This window comes from Vombatus ursinus, unplaced genomic scaffold (genome assembly GCF_900497805.2).
Source record: "Vombatus ursinus unplaced genomic scaffold, bare-nosed wombat genome assembly UNPS02014822.1, whole genome shotgun sequence".
NCBI lineage: Eukaryota > Metazoa > Chordata > Mammalia > Diprotodontia > Vombatidae > Vombatus > Vombatus ursinus.
Window position 1 is genome coordinate 12,251,913 of NW_020954600.1, and position 25,478 is coordinate 12,277,390.

A 25,478-nucleotide genomic window follows, 5' to 3' on the forward strand; every position below is an offset into this window, starting at 1 on the left:
ACGCTTATCCTGCCTGACTGATTCCAATGGAAGGACAGCAGAGTCACTTCTCTCCCTTCCAATCTCTGGGCTCCAACCCCGCTGTTGCTTTGAGGAGGGGGGAGGAGGTCCTCATTTAAATAGTCATGTCTTTAGAGTATAGCCTGTGGGTTAATGATAGGGCAATGGAAAGATTGTGTGGTCTATGGGTACTAGTATATTTGTCACTTCTCCAGATGCCACTCAATCTGTCCTGGTTCATCTTTTATCCCCCTCGTTCTTAAAAAGTCTTTTCGGAGATCTTGAGAGACATCTAGACCACGCGTCTTGGCCTGCATTCTGACTGGACAGGCCTCTGACTGGGTCTCCTTATGGGGAATTTCTATAGTTGGATTTCACCATATGGCTGGCGGGTTTCTTTTTCGGAATTAAGGGTGTAAATGTGCTATAAATATACATATTTTAAAAATTGAATAAAAGTTCTTCCCAGAAAGGAACACTGCTTCTCATGAGCAAAGACACCTGGTGTAAGTAGGTTACATCTCAGTTCCGCTGGATCTCAAATGCTTATTTGTGCTGCCAATGTATCAGCAGTGAAGGCACTATGTATGCGGCCTTCTGGGTAACCAGAGACATCACTCTGGAGCTCTGAGAAAGTTATCTAATAATCGACCAAAAGGAGAAATAAAAAAGCCTTTTACCTGTAATAATGTAGGAGGAGTCCATGTTGTTTCTCTTTCTTCTTCAGTACTCCAGATTGGAAATTTTGGCATCATTCTCTGTTCTGCAGTCTCTTACCTGTCACTGAGTGAGATCAGTGACCAAGTTCTATTGATTCCACCTTCACAACTTCTCTGATCAGTTCCCTTATCTCCACTTAGCTCCCCCTTCTTCAGGCCTTTATCCCTCTTACCTGGTCTACTATAAACCTCCTAACTGGTTCCAGCCTCTCCCTTCTTCCATATGGTTTGTCCAATTGATATTCTTAAAACCTGGGTTTGACCATATTATTCTCCTACACAAGAAGTGTTATTGACCACCCATTGACTCAAGGATAAAATATAAACTCTTCTGTTGGGCACTTAAAACCTTTCCCAATCTGGTTCCCTTCTATACTTCCAGAGGGATTTCTTATTCCTCCCTTTCACATATTCTACTTTCCAATCTAACTGTCCTATTTAATGGTATTCCTTATATTTGGAATTGTGTCTCCTGTTCCCATGCCTTTGCATAGACTGTCCTTCATGCTTCTCCAGAATGTTCTCCCTCCTATAACCACACTCTCTTAGAATTCCTACCTCCCCTTAAAGCTCAGTTCAGGTGCCATTTACAAAGACTTTCCCGACTTTTTTCAGTTGTTAATGCTTTTCCCTAAAAAAAAAATAATGTATTTACTTAGTATATACTTTGTATTTGCTCATCTGGTATGAATGTTTATTTTATTTATTTATATAATATTTATATATTATATGTTACATAAATATATAATATTTATTTTATATTTCTAGATTTAGAAATATTGCCATGTGTACAGTAGGTGCTTAACAAATACTTGTTGAATCTCGTTAAAGTGACCAGTCATTTTTCAGAGAAACAGTATCTTAGGGAGTGTAAACACAGTGACTTACAGAACTGACCTGGCTGTCCTCATTTGCCCGCTTTTGATTTGGATTTCAGAGTATACAGTGATCAATGAAGCCTGCCCCGGGGCTGAATGGAATATCATGTGTCGGGAGTGTTGTGAATATGACCAGATTGAGTGTGTGTGCCCAGGGAAGAAAGAAGTAGTTGGCTACACTATCCCTTGCTGCCGGAATGAGGAAAACGAGTGTGACTCCTGTCTGATTCACCCAGGTGAGTGAGTTATGCTAAGCAGTTCTTCCCTAGGTACATAATTGCATCTTTAGCTGACACCTGGAAATTTGAATCATGGAGCCATAATCAAAAACATGACTGCCCTCTGGTGGTGGCACACCCTAACCCCAAGCTAAGGACCCAGGAAGAAGACAGACCCAGGCTCCAGACATGGGGCTAGGAAGAGATCTCACTCTCATTTAACTGATACGGAGACTGAGCCTCAGAGACATAATTTCCCAGCAGCATGTGCCACTATAGATATTGTCCTAGATATACAGCTAGAAAGAACCTGAGAGGCCATCTGGTCCAGCCCTCTCATTTTACAGATGAGGAAACTGAGGCTCAGGGAGCTTAAAACACTTACCCAAGGTTACATAGGTAACAAATGGCAGAGTTGTACATCTGGGGCCTTTGACTCTGAATCCAGCAGTCCTTCTCCTCTTCCACACTATGACATCTGGGCATTCCTAGTGTATGGGTTTCCTCCTACCTAATACATTAGCAGTTTGCCCTGGTCTGATGCAATCAAAGTGATGGAAGGAGGTAGGTTCTGAGGCAGGTGTTGGGAGGTGGAGGTGGGAATACATGGTAGTCTTCCAAGAGCCCACCACTACTGTGTTAGGACAAAGTATACCATCCACTTGGAAGATGACAATCTTTGTGCCTCCTCCCCAGTCAGCATCCTTGGGTAAAAGCCCATTTACCACATGCTAGTTATGGCTCTCATTCCTGGTGTAGACAGAAATCCATTGACATTTCCACAGACGTCTTAAAAAAACCAAATTCTTCCTTATGGAAGTTTTAAAACTACAACTCAACATCTGAACCTTGGGCTGACTGGAAACTGAAGAGCAGCATTCTTCTGGGGAGAACCCAGAGATTTCCAAATGCATTTTCCAGGCACCAGAAGCTCAAGAGAGCTCAGAAGAACTCTTCTGAAGTCTTTGGAATTTCCCCCAATGCTAAGTACCAATTTGTGACGAGAAGTCAACACTGGAGACAGCTGCATAGACAGAACAGCTAGTACACTGCCTCCCTGAAAGGAAGAGGCAAAGCTGGGAATATGAGGTTATCAGTTCAGAGCTGGACATGAACCCAGAGGTCATCTAGTCCAGCCCCTTCATTTTATAAAAAAGGGAAAGTGAGGCTCAGAGAAATGAAATGACCTGGGCTCATAGATTTGGGGTTGGAAGGAATCTTGGAGATCATCCCATCGAATCCTCTCCTTTTACTGAAGAGAAGACAGGTCCACAGATGCGAATGACTTACTCAAGATCACACAGTCAGGAATAGGGAGTGCCAAGATTTGAACTCATATCCTCTGATTCCAAGAACTAGTAAGCTGAAACCTACCCCCATCGTATCCATTATTCACTTCCCCAGGGGAGAAAATGCACGTAGAGGCAACTATGAACTTCTCTGGGGATAATGAGAAACTGATCTTTAGAGTTTAGCACCAAGATTTTTTCAGGGACATATTTGGCCTATGCGATAGGTATATAGATGAAAATATAGATATAGATATAGGTATAAATATAGAAATAGATATGGACGATAGAAGTGATATCATTAGATATAGACTAGATATATATTTACATATAGATACAGATTATAAGTAGATAAAGATGATTTAGTTATATATTAGATAGATACAGATGGTTTAGATATAGGTATAGGTTAGATAGATATAGATGTTATAGATATTGATAGTTTTATATATACGACATTGGGTTGGTTTTGGAAATCTATGTGTATATATATACACATATGTCACATGTAAAGATATGCATCTTTGTATATGTATATATACATATATACCATATCTATAGCTATGTCTATATCTAATACACACATCTGTAGATAAATATATAGATATGCAATGCATATGCATATATATACATATTGCCAACACCATCCCATGCTGTACAATAGTAAATAGTGGAAAGAGTGCTTGATTTAAGGTCAGAGAAAGTCAATTCGAATCCTGACTTGGCTATTCATGTAAACTTAGGCATGTCCTTTAACCCCTTTTTGCCTCAGTTTTCTTCATCTGTAAAATGAGGGCATTGGACTCAATCATCCCTAAGGTCCCCCCTGGCTTGAAATCCTGTGATTCACATGCATTGTTTACGAAAGGGAAGGAGGAAAGAAAGCCTGTTTCATGCCATCTGCCCGTGCTCAGAGGACCCTCATCTTTAATGATCAGAATTCTATTCTTTCTTCAAAACTCAACCCAGGTATTAATTCTTTTAAAAAGTCTTCCTGGATGCCCCAGCTGACCGAGTCCTCTTCTTCCTCCAGTTACATTTTATTGTACTTATCTGTGTATCAGCGGCATTTCTCCCAGCAGAATATAAATTCCTTGAGGGCAAGGACTGCTGTATTTCTGTTTTTTTTTTTTTTTTGTAGTGCCTTACTCTTCATAGTAAGCCCTTAGTCAACACTTGCTGAGTTGAACTAGACTCGTAGGAACAGCTCCTGATGACTCCAAGATTTTTCTTGTGCTCGGCATTTGAGCTGAAGGAATACTTACATCAATGATATCATAGATCCATTTGAACATCTGAGACTGGCTGATACCTTGAAAGAGCCCTAAAGCTTAAGATTTTCTCTTTACCCAGCTCCCCAAAAGTCATTCACTACCTTCCTTCATGATCTCTCTCTCTGTGACTTTTTCTCTCTTCCCTCCCTCATTCCTCCCTTTCCTCTCCTCCTCCCTCCCTTCTCTCTTTCTCTCCTTCTTCCTTCTCCCCTTCCCTTTCCTCCTCCTCCCTCCTTCTCCTTCTCCCTCTCCTCCTTCCTCCCTTTCTCTGTCTGTCTCTGTCTGTCTGTCTCTCCCCTCCCTCCTTCCTCCTTCTCTCCCTCTCTCTCCTCCTCCCTCCCTTCTCTCTGTCTTTGTCTCTCTGTCTCTGTCTCTCTCCCTCTCCCCTTTCAACTCCTTATCTTCCCTCCTTTCTCTCTCTGTCTTCCCTCCTTCCTCCCTCTCCCTCTCCCTTCCCCCCCATCTTTGTCTCTGTCTCTCTCAAATCAAAGCACATGTGACCTCTTCCATAATGAGTCTTTCTTGAATGTGTTCCAGGCTGTACCATCTTTGAGAACTGTAAGAGCTGCCGTAATGGCTCCTGGGGAGGCTCTCTGGACGACTTCTATGTGAAGGGATTCTATTGCGCTGAATGTCGAGGAGGCTGGTATGGAGGAGACTGCATGAGTAAGTAGTCCCTGTGATAGCTAGAGCTCTCTTTCCCCTTGTTTTTTTTTCTTTCAACAAGACTGACCTTGGTTCCTTGTGGCTGGGGCATGGGGTCACAAGTCAGAGAAGTAGGGAGTGCAAATATTATTCCCATTTTATAGCTGAGGAAACTGAGACCAAGAGAGGTGAGATGAGGTAATAGGGTTAGACCCAGAAGTCACTTAGTTCAATCTTGCATGTGACAGAATGAGGAAACCAAGGTACCTTGAAGGGAAATGAGGTCATAAAATATAAAATAAAATATTCGGTAGTGCTGCAATGAACCTTAGGAGCCATTGAGTGCAAGCTCTTTCCTTTTTTCAGGTGAGGAAACTGAGGCCCAGAAATGTTGACTGACGTCTCAGGTCACAGAGATAGTAAGTGGCAAAGCCCCATTCTAAGCACATCCCTGGCTCCAAATCCATAGCTTTTTCCATTGTGCCACATGGCCTCACAGGTTTCCAGGATCACCCATGAAGTAAAGTGTCACAATTGGTGTTTGAAATCAGGTCTTTCTGAATCTGATATCAGTGATCTTTCTACTATAGAGATGATTAGAAAGTAAAGCTACAGAGGCTCTCTGGGTCTGCTGATCTACATTTTAATAAAACAGGTACCAATAGAAACCTGTCTAAACTCTTTTGAAAGTAGCTTGGCTTGAGAGAGAAAGAAAGACAGAGAGGGAGAGAGAGAGAGAGGGAGAGAGAGAGAGAGAAAGAGAGAGAGAGAGAGACAGACAGAGAGACACACAGAGACAGAGAGAAAGACAAAGAGAGAGAAGGGACAGAGACAGAGAGGGAAAGGAGAGGGAAAGGAGTTCAACAAAATTAACCAAAAGTCACCCCCCCACACACCTCCACAAATCGGAGAACCAAAGTACCTCTTCTCATGTCTTCTCGAAGGCTACACTTGGTCTTTATGACCACACACCATTCAATTTCAGTCTTTTTTGGTGGTTTTTTCTATTTAAATTGTTATGGCCACTGCATCTATTGTTTCCTGGTTCTGCTTACTATGCTTTGTGACAAAATGGCTCATTTCAGTAGAAGCCACAAACTTGGCATGTTTGATGGAGGGTGAAGAAAGGTCTATTGATTGGGGCATACTGTGTCAGTTTGATTATTTACCCACTAGATGGTGCCCTGAGCAGTCCTTTCAGAGAAAAGCTGTTGGACAACTGAGGACGCGGATTAAATGCTTGACCTGTTGTTAGTCACGCTATTGACATTTTTTCTTGGAAAATAGAAATCTAAATGGAAAAAAAGATAATGTTAAATAGTTCTGTTCCTTCCTTGGAATCTCTTTGCAGTCTCATTGTGAAATGATCATAGAGATCTCAAGTCTACCCCAACTAACAGAAAACTTCCTTCCCTCCCTCCCTCCCTGCCTCCTTTCTTCCTTTCTTCCTCCCTCCTTCCTTTCCTTCTTTCATTCCTTCCTTTTCTTCCTTCCTTCTTCTCTCCCTTCCTTCCTTCCTTCTTTTCTTCCTTCCTTCCTTTTTTTCTTTCTTCTTCCCTTCTTCCTTTCCAGGGTTTCCCTATCTCATCCAGGTTGGATGCACAGTGACCACCTTAATTCCACTACTGATGAGCATGGAAGATTTAACCTGCTCCATTTCCATCCCAGTTCAATCGACAACCCCTTAGGCAGCCTGATGGCCCAGCTCCTGGGGGTTCTCCATATTGGTGTTGGACTTAATGCAGACTCTCAATACAATGAACCTGCTATAACTCAGAACTCCCACACTCAAGCAGTCCACCAGCCTCAGTCCTCCCTGGTAGCAGGATTACAGGCATGTACCACACTACCCACCCAGACAACATGTCAATTGATTATCTTCCTTTTCATTATGAGATTTCCTATATGGCTACTCAGAGAAAACCTTATGTGTTGGCAGAGCAGGTGGTGACTTACTTGTTCCTCTCTCTCTCTCTCTCTCTCTCTCTCTCTCTCTCTCTCTCTCTCTCTCTCTCTCTCTCTCTCTCCCCCTTCTGTCATCTCCTTCATTGACATCTTAATACTGCAGCACCAAGAGAACTAGATTTTGAGCCAATAGACCTAAGTTCATAATCTGGTTCTTCTTCTTACTCTCCTTGTGACCTTGGGCAAATTGCAACCTTTCTGGACACTGGTTTCAACATCTCTAAATGAGGGGAATGGATTAGATTATTTCTGAAGTCCCTTGAAACTCATGAAACTGAAACTTACAAAACATTTGCTAATTCCTGAAATTCCACCATTATTAGAGCCTCATTCCTTGGACTATAAAATTGTCCCCTATTAAAAAGCAAATGTTCCCAGGAGTTGCAGATGAATTTATCAAACTGTTTATAGCTTGTTAGCTAAGGAGGTTTGGCTAGGGATGGTGAAGGAGCATTGAGATGTAGTCAGTGGGGACATAGGGACTGGGAAGGAGCAGAGCAGCTCACCAGGAGAAAGAGAAAGGAGGTCACAAGGCACAAAACACCAATAACCATTTTGCCCAAATCTGGCCCTATTGCTACCAGTGGTGGCATGTTTCTGAGATTATAATAACCAGACCACTCTCCATTTGCTCATTTTGACCTCTCTACCACCAAAGCAGATTGCCTTATGGTGGCTTGAGTTGAGTAAAGTTTGTTGATAATACTGGATTACAGCTGCTGTGGTGGCTATCGTATGTTCTTAGAGAAAGATGATGACTCCTTTTGAACTTCAGGCCACCCTGTATAGCCCAAGAAAACAACATGAGTGAAGTGATGGAATATTTCAGTGCCATGTGAAATCCCAGAAAATTCAAGAGAGGGACAGAAGCTGAATTCTAAAGTCAAGTCCATGACTTCTCCTTAAAAAATACTTGACCTAGAAAAATAAAGAGATATTTCTGATCTAATGGAACTTATTTAACTTGGACCTGATACTGAATTTTTTCTCCTCCCTAAGGAGAAGTAGACTGAGTGAGAGAGAAGTAGAGTAATACAAGACACCACACCTCTAACTTCACATACAGCTATCTCTGATTCTCAAGGTCCTTCAGGGACCCTCAAGGCTCAAGAATCGGCCCACAAATGATTTGGGGTTTACGAGGACAGATTTGCCCATTGGTTCAAAAGATGACTAAGGATCTAGAAGAGGGGGCCATGACCAATGTCTAAAAGTATTTGTGGAGTCTGAACATGAAGCAGAGAGAGGGTTGATATAGCCAACTCTAGGAGTCAGAGCCAAGAATGATAGGAATGAGCTGAACAAAAGCAAATGAGAGAGAGTGTGTGAGAGAGAAAGAGAGAGAGAGAGACAGAGAGAGAGAGAGAGAGAGAGAGAGAGAGAGAGAGAGAGCAACCTTGGGTAATGGAACTGAAGGATATTGACCTATGGATTGGTGTTCCTCCCTCAGAGAGGCTGCGGAAATCCCACTGACTGAGTCATTGAAAAGGGACTCATCTTGGAGTCATGAAGGCCTCCAGTCTCATCCATCTGGGCTGCTGGGGGTTTTCCTGGTGAGCCTGAGGAAAAGAATGAGGCTTGAAATGGGTTCTTAAACTTTGGTGTCCTTCACAGATGACAAGAAGAACAAGACAGGATTATGTACATATCTATATGTGTGTGCATATGTATGTGTTTGTGCATGTGTGTGCATATGTCTGCATAGTGCATGTGTAACCATGTGTGTCTGCACATGCATTTGGATGTGCATGTGTCTATGTCTGCATATGTGAGTGTTCTCATGTGACTTGTTCAAATGTGCATATGTGTGTGCAGTGCCTCCATGTGCATTTGTGGGTGCACAGGTATGAGTGTGTGTTAATGCATATGTATGAGTATGTGCCTTATATGTATATGTGTGCATTGTATGCATGTACACATGGCATGTATATATATGTTCACATGTGTACCTGTGTGAGTATGTATATGTATATGTTTGTTTGCATGGATATTTTTTCCTTTACTGTTTTTAAGTTCACGCTCTCCTCACATTTAGATATAGCTATAGATAGATACATAGATAGGTGGAGGATAGATAGGAACAAACTTAGCATTTATTGAGTACCTACTATGTGTCAGGCACTATGCTAAGTGCTTTTCAAATATCTCATTTGATTCTCACAACAACCCTGGGAGGCAGGTGCTATTACTATCCCCCATTTTTACAGATAAGGAAACTGAGGCAAGCAAAGGTTGAGTGACTTGCCTAGGGTCATACTAGTAAGAAGTGTTTGAGGCTGGATTTGAACTTTGACTCAAAGTTCTATCAATAGATAGATAGATGAATAAATAGTAGATAGATATTCCTAGAGGGAAGGAGATTATGAACTTAAAAGCTCATATATGTGTGTTTGTATATATATTCATACATGCATCTATTTATACGTATCTGTATATACATACTCATAAAAGTATATGTGTATGAGTATTGTGTGTATTATGTGTATATACATATATATATGCATTTATATGTATATACAAACATTGTTTCTATTTGTATCTCTAGTGCTTGGTACATAGTAAGAGCCTAATAAATGCTCTTTCATTTATTCATATATTCATATATATACTTACACACATAAATATATATATGTAGGAAAAACTATCTCCCAAATAGCAATTAGCATTATGTGTATGTGTGCTAAAGTCCTTTGATGTCTGGGAACTATTATTAAAGAATTCTTACAGCCTACTAGATTTAGAAAGTGCTTGTTAATTTGGGGAGATTCCACCGCACATTGCTCTGGGGCAAAGACGGTCTTTACTGGCTGTTTCTTCCTGAGTCCAGCCCTCCTCCCACTTCCCTGCTTCCACTGAGGACTCAGTTCTCCTCCCAGTCCCCTAGGCTCACCACCTCCTTGACTCTTCCCTGGCCCATCATACCTATTAGTTGCCCATTCATATTGATTGCGCCTCTATATTGCTCACATCTGTCCTCTTCTTGCCACTCCCACAATCTCTGTTGTGAATCAATGAAAAAGGATTTGTTAGGCTCCTATTATGTGCCGAGCATTGTGCTGAGCATTGGCATTGTAGAGAGACAGTCTTTGCTCTTGAAGAGCTCGCCTGCTAGTTGAGGACAGCAGCACCTAAAAGAAAATTCAGCAGCTGAACAAAATCCTTGAAATCCTAAGGGTGTAGCAGTGGGATGGATGGTCCTTAGGTTATTAGAATAGTGATGGTACTGGGGGACAAGGCAGACAGTAAGGTCTGGTAGTACTCCATCTCATCAGAGAGAGCACAGCTGTTAATCCCCATCTCATTCAAACCCTAGGAGCAGTCAAACATCCAAGTCAAGGGAGAAGTTAAGGGTTAGGACGTTGCTCCTGCCCCACCATTCCAGATGGGTTCTAGGCAGCCTGAGCAGAGGAGGTCAGGAAGACCAGGGGCATGGTGACCAACTCCTTCCTGGACTTATAGCCTCCTGATTGATGTCTCTGCTTATAGTCTCTCCCTCTCTATCACAAAACTTCCAAATCAGTATTCCTAAAAATATGCATTTGATCATATCACCTCCCTGGTCCCCAATTTTCAGTGACTCTTCCAGGATAAAATACAAAATCCTCAGTTGGCATGGAAAGCCCTTAGCACAGTGCATGGCACATAGTAGGCACTTAATAAATGCTAATTGGTTGATGTTTTCTCCCTACCTTTTCAGTCCTCTTTCACATTACTCCTCCTATTTTGTTTTCATTTTTAGTTTAATGAGCCAGGTTTGGGACATGCAACAGTCCATCTCCTACCTCCAAACCTTTGTCCAGGTGGTCACCTACCTCTTGAATGGATGCCCTCCTCACCTTCCCCTTGTGGAATCCCTGATTTCCTCAATGGGAAGCTTACACACTATTCCCTCTGCTTATTCCCACTCACTCTCGCTTGACCTTACTATGTATTACCGCGTATAGTCTTTGTATTTGCTCCTCCAGGTACATTTACCTGCAGCATGACACAGAACTAGATTTGAAGGTAGAGGACCTCATTTTAAGACCTGTCTCTACCATTTACTTACAGCCTGTGTGACCTTGGGCAGGGCAACCTCTGTGGACCTGCCTCCTCCTTTGCAAAATGAGGGGGGTGGGATGGAGTGACACCTAAGGTCACTTCGAATTCTAAATCTAGTCTCCTTTGTTGTATGTTTTGTGAACTAGATAGAGTCCTGGATTTAGATGTAAGGTTTGAATTCAAATCCTGCCAAGGTATTTATTAGCTGTGTGACCCCGAGCAAATCACTTAATCTCTCTAGGATTTAGTTTCTTCCTCTATAAAATAGGAATAATAATAGCACCTATCCCATAGACTGGCTGTAAAGACTGAATGAGATAATATATACAAAGTACTTTGCAAACTTTAGAATGATATTTAAACATTAGCTATGGTTGTTGTTATCAATATTCAAAGACAGCTGGGTGGTACAGAGAACAGAGCACTGGACCTGAAGTCAGTAAACCCTGAATTTAAATCGGACCTCAGATATTTACTAATTGTGTGATCCTTAACCTCAGTTTCCTCATCCATAATTTGGGAATAATCATAGTACCTACTTCACAGAGTTGTTTTGGACATAAATATTTTATTTATAAAATAATATTTATATATTATATTTCAAAATAATATTTCTACACATTTTGTTTATAAAATAAGATAGTATTTGTGACTCTTTGCAAACCTTCAAACACTATATAATGCTAGGTATCATTATTATTGTCAATATTATTATTATTTTCTTTAGAGAATATTAGTTCCTTGAAAGCAGGGACTATTTTATGTGTTTCTTTGTATCACCAGCATCTAGCATAGTGCCTGCTCTACAGTAGGTACTTAATAAATGTTAGAGTGGAATTAAATTGAAGGAATGACTTGCTTTAGGCCACAAAGTCAGGTAGATTTCAAGCTGCTGAAATGATCTGAGTTTGAGCTCCAGATGGTATCTCTTTGCCCACGCTAGTCCTGGGCTGAATTGACTGCTTATGACAATCCATGAGTCCAGTGATGAATGCTATTAAAAACAAAACAAAAAGAAAGAGACCATGGTCCGGGTTGGTTTAGTCAAAATGGTTAAATTCAGCAAAGGAGAAAAAAATAATCATTTAAATTAAAAAATGATAAAACTGGTTGTGGGTCTAGATATTCCTGCAGGGAAAATGGTGGAGTAGTATCTCTGCAAATGTCCCATATTCAGTTTGCATCTCCCAGCAGTCAAGTGTTAGGTCAAGTGCATGGCCTCTATGATAAGACATTTTAGCTTGTATCTGGAAAGAGAAGACATATCACTACTTAGCAGACTGTGCTGGACTGGACCTGGCCACTTGTAGGATGGATGAAGCTTGTGGCCAGTTGCCGATCTTCTTACTGCTTCCTCAGGCCTGATTGCTAGTCAGGGCCCCTGGGCCCCTCCCTTGTCATTGTCCCCTTTCTTGTGGTAGAATTGCTCTAGACAAATCCAGTTTTCCCAGACACAGATGTCACTATCCTCTTAGGACAAACTGCTTAGTTTTTGTTTTGGAGTGTATGTGTGTGTATGGGAACCAAGTGCAGAACCTTGAACACAGCAGGTGCTAAATAAATGCTTGATGAATAAATCCTTGAGTTAGTCTCTCCTTGACATAGAATGGCCACAAGACTTCCTGGGTTGTAGAACTCCAACTTTGTTCCTCTATGTCTTACTAGAAGGAACTCCTGGATCAGGAAAAAACCCCAAGGATTGAGGCTGACTTTTTCTATCTTCTTTAAATTCCACTCAGTCTAACAGACTTCCTTTTCTAAAAATTCCGGGGGGTTGTGGTTTTTTCCCCTTTTCTTTTTGAGAAGAAAGATGTAAAAATACTCTGCAGAAGTGTGTTGTGTCTCTCTGTCTCCTTTTTTTTCTACCCAAAGGAAGAGAGAGTCAAAATCTTGCTGATTGCTGTGGGTGTAAACTTGTGTTGGGAACCTTTCCAGTCCTATAGTTGTCTTGGAAATGAGATGGGATGAGCATTTTTTAATTTGTATAGGGGAGGGAAGATGTTGGGCTATCCCTCTTCCTTGGGAATGGAGAATGTAAGAGCGAGTGTAAGGATGTAAGATGTAAGAGCAAGGGGAGTTTTTCCTTCTCACTCCAGAAAGCGTCCCCGCTTTCTAAAGCAAGTGATCATTAGTAAATCTGAGCATGTCCTCCAAGGCACTTATCCAAGAGTTCCCTTCAGACTCAGGACCACCTGCTTGGTTGGCCACTGGTACTTCCTTGGCAAGGACACACAGGCTGTTTTCACTGTTCAGCTCTCAACAGAAAGGTGGTTAGTATGCCCTTCGCCTCCACGTTCAGGGCTCCCCAAACTCCTGACCTTTCCCGTCTCTTGAAGAGGGAAGGAGGGTACAAATAGTACCCTCCTCTAAAGGAGCTGTCCAAAATAAAAATAAAAGGGAGATTCTCTCTGAGTGAATCCACCCCCTGACACACACACACATAAACACCTCGTGGTCTACAGCATCCAACACCCTCTTGCATCCAGCCCATTTCCAAGAAGTAGCTTCTTTGTCTCGGATTGCTTGGAAGCTGCCACCAATCTCTGGGCCAGGTTTTCCCTCCCCTTCAGTGTGGGAAGGAGGATTGCGGTAGGCTCCAGAATCAGGGCTGCATCTTAATGGCATGGACAGGGGCAGTGGTATTATAGGAGGAAGAATGCCAGATTTGGAGTCAGAGAACTTAGGTTTGACTGTCTCCCCACTTCTCCCATGCTTCTACTCATCCCAGTTCCCAAGCTTGGAGTCATTTTCAACTCCATGCTCTCCTTCAGCTCCCATGACCAATCAGCTGGCACATCTTGGAGATTCTAAGCCCATAGCATCTCTCATCTGTTCCCTTTTCTATATTTCCATGGCCCCTGACCTAACACAGAATTTAGTTGGAAGGGACGTCGGTGGCCAACAAGTTCAACACATACTTAAAAAGAATGCCCCATGATCACATACTTAACAAGTAACTGTCCAGCCTCTGCTTAAACACAGCCAGCAAGAGAGAACTCACCAACCTATTCCATTCTTGGACCGGATGTCAAACCTTGCCTCTTTGCCTCACCCCCTCTTGCCTGGACTTCTGCAATAGTTGATTCCTGGATTTGGGAGAGCAGAGGTGTTTCTAGGTGATGTAGCTTTGTATCTTAGAGGACCAAAGTGGAAAATATCCACAACTCCTAGCAAAACATCAATTTAAATCAGAGAGGGGACATCAAAGATCATTTAGTCCAATCCCCCCATTTTACAAATGAAGAACCTGAGGTCCAAAGAGGCTAAATGAGATTCCCAAGGTTATACAAGGAGGCAAGTAGAAACATCAGGATTTGGCCCCTGGTCCTCTGACTCTAACTCTGGCTCTTTTTCCCCACGTCCCCATTTCTAGTAGGTTTGCAGGGAGAGCTGGTGTTTGTGGACTTGGGCTCTGGTGGAGCTGCCAGCTTCTAAGGGGGCCAAATGTGTCTGAGAAGCATTTTGTTTTGTCCTTTTTGTGGCATCTCATTTCACAAGCATCATAACAGACAGGGGAGGAATGATGAATGAGACTTGTCCAGGGAGAGGAATGAAAATGAGTTTTGTTTTTAATGAGGAGGTTCGCTCAAGCCTGTCCCATGGGGTGGGAAATCTTACTTCTTCTGTGTGTGTATTGGAAGAGGAGAGAGGTGGTACTGACTGGTTCATAAAATCCTAAATGAAACTCAGTACCCTGATTTCATTCTTCTCTGTACCTCAGTTTCCTTTTCTGCAAAACAAGGGATCATGAGAGCAGAGATAACAGTTGTACCTTCCTCACAGCATTATTTTAAGAATCAAATGAGGAGACATATAGAAAATGTTTTGCCAACCTTAAGGCGATGTAAAAATGTTAGCTCTCTTGAGCCGAAAGGGACCTTAGGAACTATGGAGCCCAACCCCATTATTTTATAGTTGAGGCACAAAGAATTTGCCAGTCTATCAATAAGCATTTATTTAATGCCACTATGTGTCAGTTGCTGTGCTAAGCTACAAAAAGACACACTGGACAATCCCTGCCCTCAAGGAGCTTGCACTCTAATGGGGGAAACAACAGGCAAACAAGTATATGCAAAGCAAGCTATATACAGGATAAGTAGGAAGTAATTAACAGAGAGAAGGCTCTAGAATTAAGAAGAATTGGGAAAGACTTCTTGCAGAAGATGGAATTGTAGCTGGGACTTAAAGGAAGCCAGGATAGCCAGTAGGCAGAGATGAAGAGAGAGAGCATTCCAGGCATGAGGGACAGCCCGAGAGAATGCCCAGAGATGAGAGATGGAGTGTCTTGGTAATGGAACAGCCTGGAGGCCATGAAGACTACATGGTAGGGAGTAAGGTCTAAGAACACTGGAAAGGGGGGCTGGTTATGAAGGACTTTGAATGCTAAGCAAAGGATTTTGCATTTGCTCCTAGAGGCAATAGGGAGTCACTGGAGTTTATTGAGTAGGGGAGACATGTTTGGACCTGTGCTTTAGGACAATCATTTGAAATGGAGGATGCATTGGAGTGGGGAGAGACTTGAGGCAGGCAGATCCCCCAGTAACATTCCAGGTGTGAGGTGATGAGAGCCAGCACTAGAATGGAGGCAGTGTCAGAGGGGAAAAGGGGGACCATATCTCCAAGATCCTTCCCAGCTTCAGATCCCATGGCTCCTCCATTATCCTGTATGACTATGAAAACATCATTTATCTTTATTTTGTGTATGGGTGGTTATGGGCAACAGTTTCATCTGAGATGATGCTCCAGTTCTATGACAATTTATTTGTTAAATTATCTAGGGCATTTTGAGGTTTATGTTTCTGGTATGGGCTTTTGTTTTTCTGTTCATTTTAGAAAGATAGTGAATTTCTGCTGTCTGTAACTCTAGCCACCAAGTCATGTCTGGCTGGGCATTTGATAGATTTTTTTGACCTCTAGGTCAGGTTGGTACATTGTGCACCATTTATGATGCCAGTCCCTAGATGTATGACCTTGGGCATCTAGCCCTATTTTTCAGAAGAAAAAACTGAGGCTCTGAGAGGCTCAGAATAATCTCATCACCTACCAAATGTCCACAACCTGAAGTGAATATTATGGTCATGATGCTGCTGTTGATTATACATTGTTGTCTGTAAGCAGAGACTTCTACGCTTAGCCCATAACAGCTCCTAAGTGTCTGCAGAAGACCTCTGTGTTCATGGTGCCCTCTACCCTGGTGAGGGCACACAACTGGAGGATTCTATCACACAGTAAAGCAAATTCTAAGAAGGAGATTGGCAAATAGGTGTGCATTCTGAGGATAAGAGGGGCCAAGATGATGAGGCTGTAGGGGCCTTACCAGCCTTGAACTGAAGGATCTGGGGATGGTTAGCCTGGAGAAGGCTTGCGGATAGGGATGGAGGGGAAGATGATGGCTGCCTTAAAATAGCTGAAGAGTGAGACAGCTAGGTGGCTCAGATAGAGGACTGCTCCTATGATCAGGAAGAGCTGAGTTCAAATCCAGCCTCAGACCAGACACTTGACATTTACTAACTGTGTGACCCTGGGCAAGTCACCTAACCTCAATTGCCTCACCAAAAAAAAAAAGCCAAATGGTTGTCCAGTGGGGAAAAAAGTGGCATTGTTTTCCTTGATCCCAGAGAGAAGAACTAAGGCCAACAAGTGGAAGTTACAGGGCTACTATTTTTAGCTCACTAAAAAGGGGGAAAAGACCTAGTAATTACAGCTATTCCAAAGTGGAGTAAGGGATTGCCTCTGTAATTTGTGGGTTGTCTATGATGGTAGGTCAACAAGTGCAACCGGATTACTGCTCTTTGGGAATGATATAGATAGGATTGTTGTTCTGGTATGGATGGACCCTCTGAGGCCCTTTCCAACAGGGAGGGAGGAAATTAAGCACTTACAACATGCCAAACACTTTACAAATATTATCTCATCCTTGACTCACAATATCCTTGAGAAATAGTACTATTATTACCCCCATTTTACAGTTGAGGAAACTGAGGCAAACATAGATTAAGTGACTTGCCCAAGGTCACATAGCTAGTAAGTATCTGGGGTAGGATTTGAACTCAGGTCTTCCTGACTCTAAGACCAGCACTCCACTGCATCACCTAGCTGCCTCTAGGCAAAGCATGGTAGTGGTGGGAAAGGCCTTGGATTTGAGGTCCAGATCTGCCACTTGGTAGCTGGATGACCTTGGTCAAATGACTTAACCTCCCTAAGCCTTAATTAGTTCCTTTTTCTGTAAAATGAGAGGGCTGAATTAAATAATCTTTAAGATTCTAGCTTCAAATCCTAGGATCCCATTTACTCGCTCTATCTATGACTTCGGACAAGTCATTCATCCCCATTTTGCAGATGGGGAAACAGGCTCAGGTAAGTCCACAATATTTGCATTGCTTACCTCTCAGTGATATTGCAAGGGAAGAGCTCTTTAATATGAATTGTGATGACCCCCCCCTTCTCTTCCTCATTCTACTCTGCTTTCCTACAAATAACTTGTCTATGGCTCATCACCTTATATAATTTCTACTTTCTCTTTCCAGGGTGTGGCCAAGTCCTTCAGGCCCCCAAAGGACAGATTCTACTAGAAAGTTACCCCCTGAATGCTCACTGTGAGTGGACCATCCATGCCAAGCCTGGATTCATCATCCAACTAAGGTACGAAATCAGGGGCAAATTTCTGAAGCCCAAAGATGCAGAGAAGCAATTGATGGCCAAGGAGAAGGAAACAGTGGACCTTGAGCCTAGTGGCCCCAGGGAATGGACCATTCCCACCAGGATCTTAGCAACTATGAAGATAATATGTATTGAACCCTCCTCTCATTCCCTGTGATTTTATGGTTTAAATTCTCCTTGGCATTGGTCCTCTGACTTCACTAGGCATGGCCTCTCATGATAAAACAGACATTTTGGGGTATTTTTTCACTTCCTGCCCCCCCCCCAACCTGAGAACATGCAAGCATTCTAACCTCCAATAGATGGAGACCAACTTCCCACCTGTGAACACACAATTCATAATAATACAGAAGAAAGTTTTATTAAAAAGGGAAGGAAAAAAGTGGAAATGAAGGAAGGAGCCACTATTACTGATGATTGCAATGCTGATAATAACCATAGCTGACATTTAAAGTCTGTAAAGCAGTTTACCCACATTATCTAACTTGATTTTCATAATAGGCAAGGTAAGTGCTATTCTCATACCCTTTTTACAGAGGAGGATGTTGAGGCTTGGAAAGAGGACATTGCTTGCTTAGGGTCATGTAGCTGGTAGATATATAAGGTAGTATTTAAACCCAGGTCTTCCTGACTCCAGGTCCAATACTCTGTCGACTAATAACAATAGTAATAATAATAATAATAATAGCTAGAATTTATATAGCACTTCAAGGTTTGCAAAGTGCTTTACCAAAATTATTTAATTTTAATGGGAAGTAGGTGCTATTATTATTCTTATTTTTCAGAACAGGAAACTGAGTCGGGTAGAGGTACAATGACTTGTCCAGGGTCACATAGCTAGTAAGTGTCTGAGGTCAGATTTGAACTCAAGGCTTCTTGACTCTAGGTCCAGTGCTCTATCCACCTTTCCACCTACTTGCCTCTATGTCATGCTCTACAGTGTCATAATTCTGCGTACAAGGGCTCACCTGGAAGAGGCTTTTATGAGCCCTATGTCAGCCTCATGCTCCTTGTCACTCAACAAGGGAAGATGAATGGAGATTGGTGGGGTAGGAAAGCTCATGTCTCTGTTTCCATTTCTCTCTGTTATTCCTTCTCTCTTTCTCTGTCTCTCTCTCTGTGTCTCTGTTTCTCTCTCTGTGTCTCTGTTTCTCTCTGTCTCTCTGTCTCTGTCTCTCTCTGTCTCTCTCTGTTTCTCTCTCTCTCTCTCTCTCTCTCTCTCTCTCTCTCTCTCTCTCTCTGTTTTTCTCTGTCTCTATCCCCTTGCCAATCCTCATGGTTTGGTAACATAGCCAACAAGTCTCCAGTTTCTTAGGCTCAGATGATAAGTTTCTATAGAGTCATTCACTTTCCCTATGCCTCTTCTCCATTTCAAGATATGGGCAAAAATCTCTCTCCTGTGTTCTCTCTAGGAAGGGTGATGGTCTGTGCCTTGGAATAAGCAGACAGCTAATAGGCAAAGCAGATCCTGTTAGTATAGTGCAGTTAAAAGGGGGAACTGCATTTTGAGTCAAAAGATTTGGGTTCAAATCCTACCTTAGCTACTTACTAGCTGTGTGATCTTAGGCAAATCACTTACTTCTCTGGGCCTCTGTTACTTCATTTGTAAAATAAGGGGGAGTCAACTTCCTCCCTGAATGGCCTCCTGAAATCTCTTCCACCTTTACATCTTGGATCCCAGATCCTACCTCACTCACTCAATCAGCATCCTGGAGCGCCTTGGCTTTTCACCCCATTTTACTGAGCTGGTCTGAGAGTGGCAGTTTAGGTCAGGGAACAGGCAGTGGTGGGGTTAGCTGGTTCACACTGCAGAAGGCTGGGCTGCCCCACTGTGCCTAACATGCAAGAGGCTGAACCTGCTGGGTGATAGTAAGGGCAGATGTTAAAAACTGCATGTCAATTTATCACCAACTTGAGAGACCAAAGCAAAAGGAGCCAGCAGGGCCCTGTGCCATATCTTCTTTGGTGTTCGAGAAGCCCAGGTCTTCTAATTCCAAATCCTATACTCCTTCCATTGTAATACACTGTGCAATCTAATCATATGGATGTATGGCACCAACATATAGAACATGATCAAGTGAATCTAAGTCAATAAGCATTCATTAAGTGCTGACTGAGCACTAAACTAAGCCCTGGTATAGATAAGTAGATATTGTTTTCATTGTCTCTGGCTCAAGGACTGAAAGTGTGGAGACCTTGGCTCCTGTTGGCTAAAGAACTGGTGCAGAAGCAGCATAATTCTCTGTCTCCTTTTAGAGATCTAGAATATCCATGCTTGCAAAACATAGGTAGCAAATGTTCTGTGTGTGTGTGTGTGTGTGTGTGTGTGTGTGTGTGTGTGTGTGTGTGTGTATTGGTGTATGATTGAGAAAGCACCTTTCCATTTTCATTAATGACTGTAATATTGCCAGCCCTTGCCAAAAGTAAATCAAGCTTCCACTGGCTGTACCTCCTTTGGGAGCCCAGCGTAGCAAGCTGGGTTGATACATGCATCCTGGAGTTTCTAGGTTATTTATCTTCTTCCTAGAGTCTTTACCTCCATTTTTTGTTGTTTGGTAATAGATGATGTCTCCTTTCCCAGGCTGCTGGCACATCTCAGGGAGGGTAGGGGGATACCTGGAATGGCCCTGGCCTCCATTCTTTTCATTCCTGGTGGCTTCTCCATATACCTCTTAAGCCTCATTTTGGTTTGGTAGTTACTTATCTCCAAATCCCACGAGGAGCAGATGGGGACATTCTCACTGTGCAGAAAGGCAGCTGTCTCAGAAGGATTTCTGTTTCATTTCTAAATTAAATGAAAGGGACAGAGCCATCATCAGAGAGGACCTTAGGTGCTGGCTGTTAGCCAAAGTTTAAGTTTTTTGGTGGCTTGTGTTTTCTCTTTTAAGCCATGGTTCCCCCTCCCCCTCCCCTCAAGTACTTTGTGGTTTGCTTCCTGTCCCTCTTTGGTTATGTAGCTTGCCACAGCACAACCATTGCTTCAAATCCTCTGACATCCCTGGCATTCTAAACGTTTGTCTTTCTGTGGAAAACATAATTGACATTGTTCTCAACTGCGCCTTGCCTAGTTTGATACAGTCAAAGAAAGCAAGAAGATGCTACAGATGATAACTAGTAGGGGCTTGTGGTCTGGTTGAGATGAGAGAGCATGGGAAATAGAGGCAGCATGGAATCATGGAAAGAAAACTGGCTTTGAAGATAGGAATTCTGGGTTCAAGTCCTCTGATATTTAGTAGCTGTGTGTGGGAATGAGAATCACTAAACTGGGAATGAAATTAGTGTAAGTGCAATACTTCTTCCCTCTTTTACAGCATTATGGTGAGGAAAGCACTTTGTATACCATAAGTGATGGGAGCTTCAGTGTTGGTGATGTGGGTGATGAGAGCTGACCTTTATGTAACACTTTATGTGCTTTCTCTCATTTTATCCTCACAAAAATCATGTGAGGTAAGTATCTCAGGCATCATTATTCCTTTTTTACAAATGAAGAACTTGAAGCTTAGGTCCTTATCCATGGTGACTTACCCATGGTCACACAACTAGCAAGTATTAGTTCAGGATTCAAACTCAAGCCTTTCTGATGTCAAGTCTAAGTCTAGCTCTCAACTCTCCGTATCTTTCTACTTCTCTAAGATGCCTGTACTGTAAGGTCAACGTAGAAAGATTGAGAGAAAGAGCCCCAGTTCTAGAATTAGGAATTGAACCCAGATTTTCTGATTCTCATATTTACTCGCTATGTATAACTCTGAGTTAGTCACTGAACCTTTATGAATGTCAGTTTCCTCATTTCTCATAAACCTTTAAGTGCTAAAAACAAGAGTAATAATAATGATAATCACCATTATTATTACTGGCCCAGAACTGTGATTCATTGGTATAGGGCACTCCCAGTGAGGAATTCTCTCCACCAGCAATAATAGCTAATGTTCACATAGCTCTCAGAAGTTTGCTGAACATTTTACGTATTAATGTCTTATTGTCTAGGTGATGAATGTATGTTTGCGTCAAGGTGGTGGTGGTGGTGGTAGGGATGGTGCATGCAGGACATCGTGCCATTTCTACAGGTTCAAGTGAGTCTGATAAAGACCAAGATTTGTCTGATTTACAAGAATGGGTAAGGGGAGGACTGTGACAAAGGAGTCTGACAGTAGCTGTTGACCTTGGCCATGGAGTTTTCTGACCCGTTGGAGGACAGTGGAAACCATAGGGAAATTTCCCTCTACATATATGAGAGGTAAAAGAGTGTCAAGATGTCCAGTATTATAGACTGGACACTACCACTAGATAACTGTGTGCTAATCCTTTACCTTCTCTTCAGCTGAGATTCCTCCTCTGTAAACATGAGGTGGTTAAACAAGCTCTAGGGTTACATTGAGTTCTAGACAATTCCATGCTTTTTATCTCCCATAGCAGACATGTTTACAGATAGAACTGACACCACCTTCCAGGTGGTGACTCTTATCCGCTTGGTTCCCCGAGAATGCTCAGAAGTCTTGAGTGGTGAGCATTAAAAGTTTCCATCTTGAAGTCTGGCAACCTTCCAGGTCTGAAGGCTTCTGTCTCCTGTCAGGTCGGCCCCTTTACTCTCTCTCCCTCACCGCCATGTGGCTGCCTCTTCTTTATGTAGCTGTGAGATATATGTGTCTTCTTTCTAAATGTTTCCATTTCCATTAGCCAAGCTCCTGGTGGTATTGATAGAAGCAGGGGTTTCACTGATAGTTTCCAATGTCTCTCCCCACTCTGTGAATCTTGGATTCTCTGAAAAGGCATAGAAAGAGGCCTGGATTTTGAGTCAGAGAATGTGGGTCTGAGCTCAGGCTCTGCTAGTCAGCACCATTGTGCCCATGTCCCCTCTCTCTTCCTCAATTTCCTCACTTATGAGATGAAAGAATTGGGGAGGCAATATAGTGCTGTAAGAATGCTAGATTTGGAGTCAGAGAAATCAGGTTCAAATCCTGGCTCTGACACTTGGTACTCATGTGATCTTGGGTAACTTATCTTTAACCTCTTGACTTTCAGCTTCTCTAACTTCAAAATGAAGGGGTTGGCCTGGATCAGAGGTTTAAAACACTTGTCCAGCACCTGGACCAGATTAAAATGTAACTAGGAAATATTTAATAAAATAAGCACAAATACAATGATGTTCATTTGTTTCAGTCATGTCTGACTCTTCATGATCCTATTTGGGATTTTCTTGGCAATGGTACTGGAGTGGTTTGTCATTTCCTTCTCCAGCTCATTTTACAGATGAGGAAACTGAGGCAAGCAGGATTAAGTGGCTTGCCCAGGATAATACAGCTAGTAAGTATCTGAGGCCATATTTGAAATAAGGAAGAGTCTTCCTGACTTCAGGTCTGGCACTCTATCCACTGCACCACTTAGCTGCCCCGACAAATATAATAGAACATCATATATAATTTAACACATAATAATAATAATAATAATATATGTGTACATCCATTATATAATGATTATATGTACAATATGTAACCGTATCTATGATGGATAGATAGATAGATAGATAGATAGATAGATAGATAGATAGATAGATAGATAGATAGACAGACAGATAATGTTAATATGTGATTCTCTGAGTTGATTTTGCTGCGTGGTACAGTTGACTGGCTCTGTTTCTCTTTGAGATTGAGATTACTGGTCTAGATAACCCTTAAGGTCACTTAATACCCCTCCTGTCTTTGACTTGAACACACTCCCCCCTTGTCTCCATCTCTTAGAATTTCCTTTAAGATTCAGCTCAAATGCCACTATCATGGAGGCTTTCCTGAGCTCCCTACTACTACTGCTAGTATCCTACTACTCATCGAGAAAAAAAAAATCACCTTGTATTTATTTTGTCTTTATTATGTGTGTACTTATATACATATATATCATCTCCTCAAGAAAATGTAAGATTCTTGAGAGTAGTGACTGTTTATTTTTGGTTTTGAATCCCAGGGACTAGGGCAATGCCTGGCCCATTATAGGCACTGAATAAGTACCTGTCAGTGGATAAATCTATGTTCCTATGATTATTTAATCTTGAAGACCCCTTCCACCTCTCAATCTCATGAGCCTGTAAGTCCCCTGGTCCTGTTCAGTGTTGCCTCCAATGTCATCTTCTCCCCTTCCTGTCTCTGTTTCCAGGTTTGTTATGTTAAGCCTGGAATTTGACTACATGTGCCAATATGACTATGTTGAGGTCCGAGATGGGGACAACAGTGACAGCAGGATAATCAAACGCTTCTGTGGGAATGAGCGGCCAGCCCCCATTCAAAGCACCGGGCCCTCCCTCCACATCCTCTTCCAGTCAGATGGCTCTAAGAACTTTGATGGGTTCCATGCCATCTTTGAAGAGATCACAGGTAAAGAGAATTAAAATGAATGTGGCATTTTAGAGTTGTGCCCCACATGAATCTCTCCCTGAATATCTTCCTTCTCCCCTCTCAGCCTCATTAAAACTTCTCATGCTGTGTTGTCAACAGCAACCTAAGCAGGCACTGAAAACGATTGCTTAGCTCATCAGTGAGAGAGAAAAGCTCCCCAAGAACCAGTGTTGATTGATTCCACCATTAGCGCTGGCTTCACATAAGTCCCATGTAGGATCTCACACTCTTGGGTCACTTTGTCAGGGTTTCACAGATATGGTATTCAATAAGAGGGAGAAGGGGTGGCAGAATATTCCCCTTCTTTTCCTCTGTTCCCCTTTCACCATTCCTTAACATCTGGATCAGTCAAAGGATTTGGGGATGTTTAACCTTGAGCAGAATCAGTCAGTCAACCAGCATTTATTAGACACTTGCTATATGTCCGGCACTGTGCTAAATACCAGAGATATAAAGAAAGGCAGACATGCAACCTCTGCCCTTGAGGAACCCCACAGTCTAATGGGGATGACAATGTGCACCAAGTTGTACGTATAAGATATAAGGGTGATTGGAAAGTAATCTCAAATGGAAGACACTAACATGGGGAGGGATAAGTGTATGTGTATGGATTCAGAAAGGCTCCCTGCAGAAGGTGGGATTGGAGCAGTCTTGAGGAAAGCCAGGAGTCAGGGATGAGTGGGGACAACATTCTAGATAGATTTAGGGTTTACATGGGAGTTGAAAGGGACTTCATTGTCTATCTGTTCCATGAGTACACAAACAAAGATCCACTCTACAGCATACTTGGCCAGTGGTCATCCATGTTTTGGCTGAAGATTTCCCATGAGACAGGATTGACTACCTCCAAAGGCAGCCGCTTCACTCTTGGCACAGCTCTAATCATTAGGAATTTCTTCTTTACATCAAATTCAACCTTACTTCTCCAACTGCTTCCCATTGCTCCTGGTTCAGCCTACCTGGGCCAAGATGATTATGCCTAATTCCACTACCATGTGATCGCCCTCAATGTCTTCTCTTCTCCAGGTCTGGCATTCAGAGCCCTCCATAACCTGGCCCCTTCCTACTTCTCCAATCTTTTCATACCTTGCTTGCCCCTATATGTTGTGTGGTCCAATGACATTGACCTTCTTGCTGTTACACATCACACTTCATCTCCTAATTCTGGTCATTTTCACTAGTTGTCCTCTATGTCTAAAATGCTCTCTCTCTTCATCTCTGCCTCCTAGCTTTCCTGTTTTCCTTTAAGTGCCAGCTAAAATTCCACCTTCTTTGAGAATCTTTTGTTAATCCCTTGAACTCTAACCTCCCCTCCGTTAATTATCTCCTTTCTTTATTTCCATCCATCCACCTATCTATCTATCTATCTATCTATCTATCTATCTATCTATCTATCTATCTATCTA

General features: G+C 42.3%; 1 protein-coding gene across 2 annotated transcripts in view; it reads left to right on the forward strand.

Annotated features, from left to right (window-relative positions):
* The window catches only part of PAMR1 (peptidase domain containing associated with muscle regeneration 1), a 100,352-nt gene that overhangs the window by 30,314 nt on the left and 44,560 nt on the right, over positions 1 to 25,478 (forward strand). For both annotated transcript variants that reach the window (XM_027837801.1, XM_027837802.1), the window contains exons 2-5: positions 1,657 to 1,833; positions 4,916 to 5,044; positions 17,557 to 17,671; positions 23,834 to 24,051. In XM_027837801.1, coding sequence (XP_027693602.1) covers positions 1,657 to 1,833; positions 4,916 to 5,044; positions 17,557 to 17,671; positions 23,834 to 24,051 — 639 coding nt within the window. The remainder of the gene's footprint in view (positions 1 to 1,656; positions 1,834 to 4,915; positions 5,045 to 17,556; positions 17,672 to 23,833; positions 24,052 to 25,478) is intronic.